Here is a 4,268-nt window from a genome sequence, read left to right as displayed (position 1 = left end):
TGTTATTGTCCTCAGCTAACAAATGTGTATTTGAATAGGTTTTTGAAATGTTTCTGCCTAATATGTAACTATTGTTCAATAAATTTCTACAAACTTGAAAAGAGATATCATCATTTGTATTCAATAGCTTGCTTTCCAATATAGTTTTCTGAATTAAACGTTTCGATATTTGTTTCAGAACACCCTTCGGACTTGTTAATTTTTGTTTTAATACAAAAATTCCGTTTTCAAATGGAAAAGTAGAAGTCATAGAAAGTGGACCACTTTTGTATACATGATCAATTACATGTAGTAAGGCATGAGTATTGAAAGTCATAGCTGAAAATCCATAATACTCTTTACAATTTCCAGTAAATCGAATGAGATCTATTCTGCATTGTTCCAGATCCTTGACTGTTATATTTTCAGATAAAAGAATGTGTGTTGAACGTACTAGTAATGCAAAAGAGCTTAAAAATTTTGTTTCTAATATTTCTAACAAACATGGAAGGCTTGTGTATAAGATCCAAGATCTCCATTCGCTAGCTTTCCATTTTCCAGCATTGAATGAACGAGGAGTACGATGAATTTCGCGAGTCATTCTAATGTTTAATTATCTTTCCTCGACTTTTTTTATATCTTTCTTTGAGAGATTGAATTTATTTGTTCCCTTCACTGTCCAAATTTTTGTCCATAAAGTACAAACCGTACCAAGTAAGAGACCATGCATATAGTCAAATGGAAAACCCCATATACAATCAAAATTATCGAGATTAGTAATTTCTGCATATCCTTTAACGCCCATTACAAATTTGTTAGTTTCTTCAGTTTCTATCATATTTTGGATAAAAGTGTTGTGATTTCGTAAAAGAGAATCTTCATCTTCAAAAGGATATCGCATAGCACCATCTTCGTATTTTCCAAAATGATAGCACCAACTACATCCATAATGACCATTGAATTGCAAACGATTTTGCATAACAGGTCGTGCTACTGAATCTACTGCTGCGCACAAAGGTTTTAGTATGAAGATAATTTCTTTATTGTTAGATAATTTTATTGTAATTCCATTTTCCATCAGATTTCTTAATTGATCAATAAATATCTTCATGTACAAATTCATAAATTGTGGACTTGGTTCAGATCTCGTCATCCACATTGCTGCAAGCAAAATATATCTAAACCGCACTCGAGGTGGTAACTCATTAATTATTATCTGAATAGGCCATATACCACTTTTACTACTTTTAGAAATCGGTGCGCCGTCAGAATTGAAATTAAAAGTTAATAAGATAGTGTTTTCCTGTTGATTGTTATATAAATTTTTGTACAATTCTCCATCATATACATCATTTATAGTGTTTATTCTTTTCTTTTTTAATCTATTCTTAATAATAGTTATATTTTCCATTAACATTTTACGTATAGTTACATTTTCTAATAAAGTCTTCATTTGAAATTTAACATCTATACTCAAAAAATAATTCATTGCATTAGTAGTTATTTTATAATTTTGTTGGCATTTGTCGCAAATACTTTGAGTATTTAATATCAAATCTTTTTTTACAAATTTTCCTAGTAGGCAATTGCATTTAGAACAATAAAAAATGTATTGATAAATATTTTCCGTAGGGTCTAAACGTTTACTTAGTTTATATTTCGTATAATTAATATTTTCAACTTTTGGGTCTGCCCAAATTTTGGCCATATTAAATAAAGCATGCCTTCCTTCATCAGATACATTGAATCGCACGCAATAAGTATGAATCATTAGAATAACTTGGAAAACTGTTGTTTGTGAATTTTCAAACATTATGGTCTTATCATTTTTTATGCACGCATTGAGCGCATAGATCGCCTGGAAATCTATAGTTCACGTAACATATATTATAGATTTCCAGGCGATCTATGCACTCAATGCGTGAAACGGAACGCACCCTAGCCGGACTTGGTGAAATTGGCCCTCATTGTAGACCGGGCATTATGCCTGGTTATTCAATTTCGTAAAAGAGAATCTTCATCTTCAAAAGGATATCGCATAGCACCATCTTCGTATTTTCCAAAATGATAGCACCAACTACATCCATAATGACCATTGAATTGCAAACGATTTTGCATAACAGGTCGTGCTACTGAATCTACTGCTGCGCACAAAGGTTTTAGTATGAAGATAATTTCTTTATTGTTAGATAATTTTATTGTAATTCCATTTTCCATCAGATTTCTTAATTGATCAATAAATATCTTCATGTACAAATTCATAAATTGTGGACTTGGTTCAGATCTCGTCATCCACATTGCTGCAAGCAAAATATATCTAAACCGCACTCGAGGTGGTAACTCATTAATTATTATCTGAATAGGCCATATACCACTTTTACTACTTTTAGAAATCGGTGCGCCGTCAGAATTGAAATTAAAAGTTAATAAGATAGTGTTTTCCTGTTGATTGTTATATAAATTTTTGTACAATTCTCCATCATATACATCATTTATAGTGTTTATTCTTTTCTTTTTTAATCTATTCTTAATAATAGTTATATTTTCCATTAACATTTTACGTATAGTTACATTTTCTAATAAAGTCTTCATTTGAAATTTAACATCTATACTCAAAAAATAATTCATTGCATTAGTAGTTATTTTATAATTTTGTTGGCATTTGTCGCAAATACTTTGAGTATTTAATATCAAATCTTTTTTTACAAATTTTCCTAGTAGGCAATTGCATTTAGAACAATAAAAAATGTATTGATAAATATTTTCCGTAGGGTCTAAACGTTTACTTAGTTTATATTTCGTATAATTAATATTTTCAACTTTTGGGTCTGCCCAAATTTTGGCCATATTAAATAAAGCATGCCTTCCTTCATCAGATACATTGAATCGCACGCAATAAGTATGAATCATTAGAATAACTTGGAAAACTGTTGTTTGTGAATTTTCAAACATTATGGTCTTATCATTTTTCATGTTTTTGTCTTCATTTATACTTGAATCATCAAAATAATTTTCAAAAACTTCTGAAATCGCATCATTACTTGCACTTACTTCATCATTATTTTTATCTTCTTTATTATTTGTTTCATAATTTCCATATTCGTTTCCATTTTTTTCATTATCTTCTTTAATGCATTTATTTTCATTATTTTTATCTTTATCAGTTTCAAAAAAATGTATATCAATATTTTTTGATTGTTCAGGAATAAGTTTACTCATTGTTTCACAACTAGAACTCGAAGAGACCATAAGATCTTTTACATCTAAAAATAAATTTAATGATTTGTTTCTATTTTATTTTTCCGAGAAATAATACTCTTTTTCAATAAAGAATATATTTCAATTTTGAAAATAATTAATCATTTTTCTAATTTTGCTTTTAAGTGCTAATATAAATAAATAGACTATTGTATAAAACTATATGATTTTTAAATCACATTGTTTCTATGTGGAACTCAGATAAATAGAGTTGCATAAATATATATTTAACTGATAATAATCTTCTTTTGCTACTTGAAAAAATTTGTAAAAAATCTTTTACATTTGCTGTATATTGTTTTTTTATAATTTATTTGTTAATGCAAATAAAGTTTATATTTGACTTATACCGCAAGAAAATTACTTTATTCAAAACATATTTTAAACAGTCATTTGTAAGTTTGAAATTTGAGAAACTTTTGTAAAATTTTATAAGAACCAAAATAATCGGAATTTGTAATGATTGAGTGATTCAGGACTTCTGTGACAAATTGTGAGAAACGATAAATCTTGCCGAGAGGACTATTTTAGCAAGAGAAGATTATTATCAGTTAAATATATATTTATGCAACTCTATTTATATGAGTTCCACATAGAAACAATGTGATTTAAAAATCATATAGTTTTATACAATAGTCTATTTATTTATATTAGCACTTAAAAGCAAAATTAGAAAAATGATTAATTATTTTACTTTTTTAATTTGTACCTTGAACATGTTTTGACCATCGTATCAAAGTTTGTCGGCTTACTAACGGAGTATTAATGCTAGAATCTAAAAGAAGTTTATTATATCTCCTGCGCTTTCGTGGCAATTGATTACCATTTTCATCGCTATCACTCATTTCGAATAAAATATGTATAATATCAATTAACGGAATAACGCATCAGGGTGACATTAAAAAACAGATCTTAAGCTCTTTGCATGTAAAAAAGTTTTAGTCGTATTTAACCGTATGGCGTAAGAAAATTGGCCAATAATAAGAGAATAATCGACTGCGATTGTCACTTTTCTTACAGCCTTACGGTTA

General features: G+C 28.4%; 1 protein-coding gene across 1 annotated transcript; it reads right to left on the bottom strand.

Annotated features, from left to right (window-relative positions):
• Positions 1–73: 73 nt before the first annotated feature.
• LOC115237071 lies at positions 74–3,021 on the bottom strand. The gene is made up of 2 exons (XM_029809891.1): positions 2,010–3,021; positions 74–870 (listed from the first exon to the last, which is right to left on the bottom strand). Exons 1-2 carry the CDS (start codon positions 2,950–2,952, stop codon positions 593–595), a joined length of 1,221 nt encoding a protein of 406 aa, XP_029665751.1. The 5' UTR covers positions 2,953–3,021; the 3' UTR covers positions 74–592.
• Between the last annotated feature and the right edge of the window lie 1,247 nt (positions 3,022–4,268).

The sequence above is a fragment of the Formica exsecta genome, unplaced genomic scaffold (genome assembly GCF_003651465.1).
Source record: "Formica exsecta isolate Colony F162 unplaced genomic scaffold, ASM365146v1 scaffold2700, whole genome shotgun sequence".
Classification (NCBI taxonomy): Eukaryota; Metazoa; Arthropoda; class Insecta; order Hymenoptera; family Formicidae; genus Formica; species Formica exsecta.
Note: the sequence above shows the minus strand (reverse complement) of the source record. Positions and strands in the feature narration are given on the sequence as shown.

Coding starts and splice junctions, on each gene's coding strand:
- LOC115237071 (XM_029809891.1), bottom strand. CDS start 2,952: ATGAAAAATGATAAGACCATAATGTTTGAAAATTCACAAACAACAGTT. Junction 871..2,009: donor AGATGGTGCTATGCGATATC/CTTTTGAAGATG, acceptor CTATGCGATATC/CTTTTGAAGATGAAGATTCT.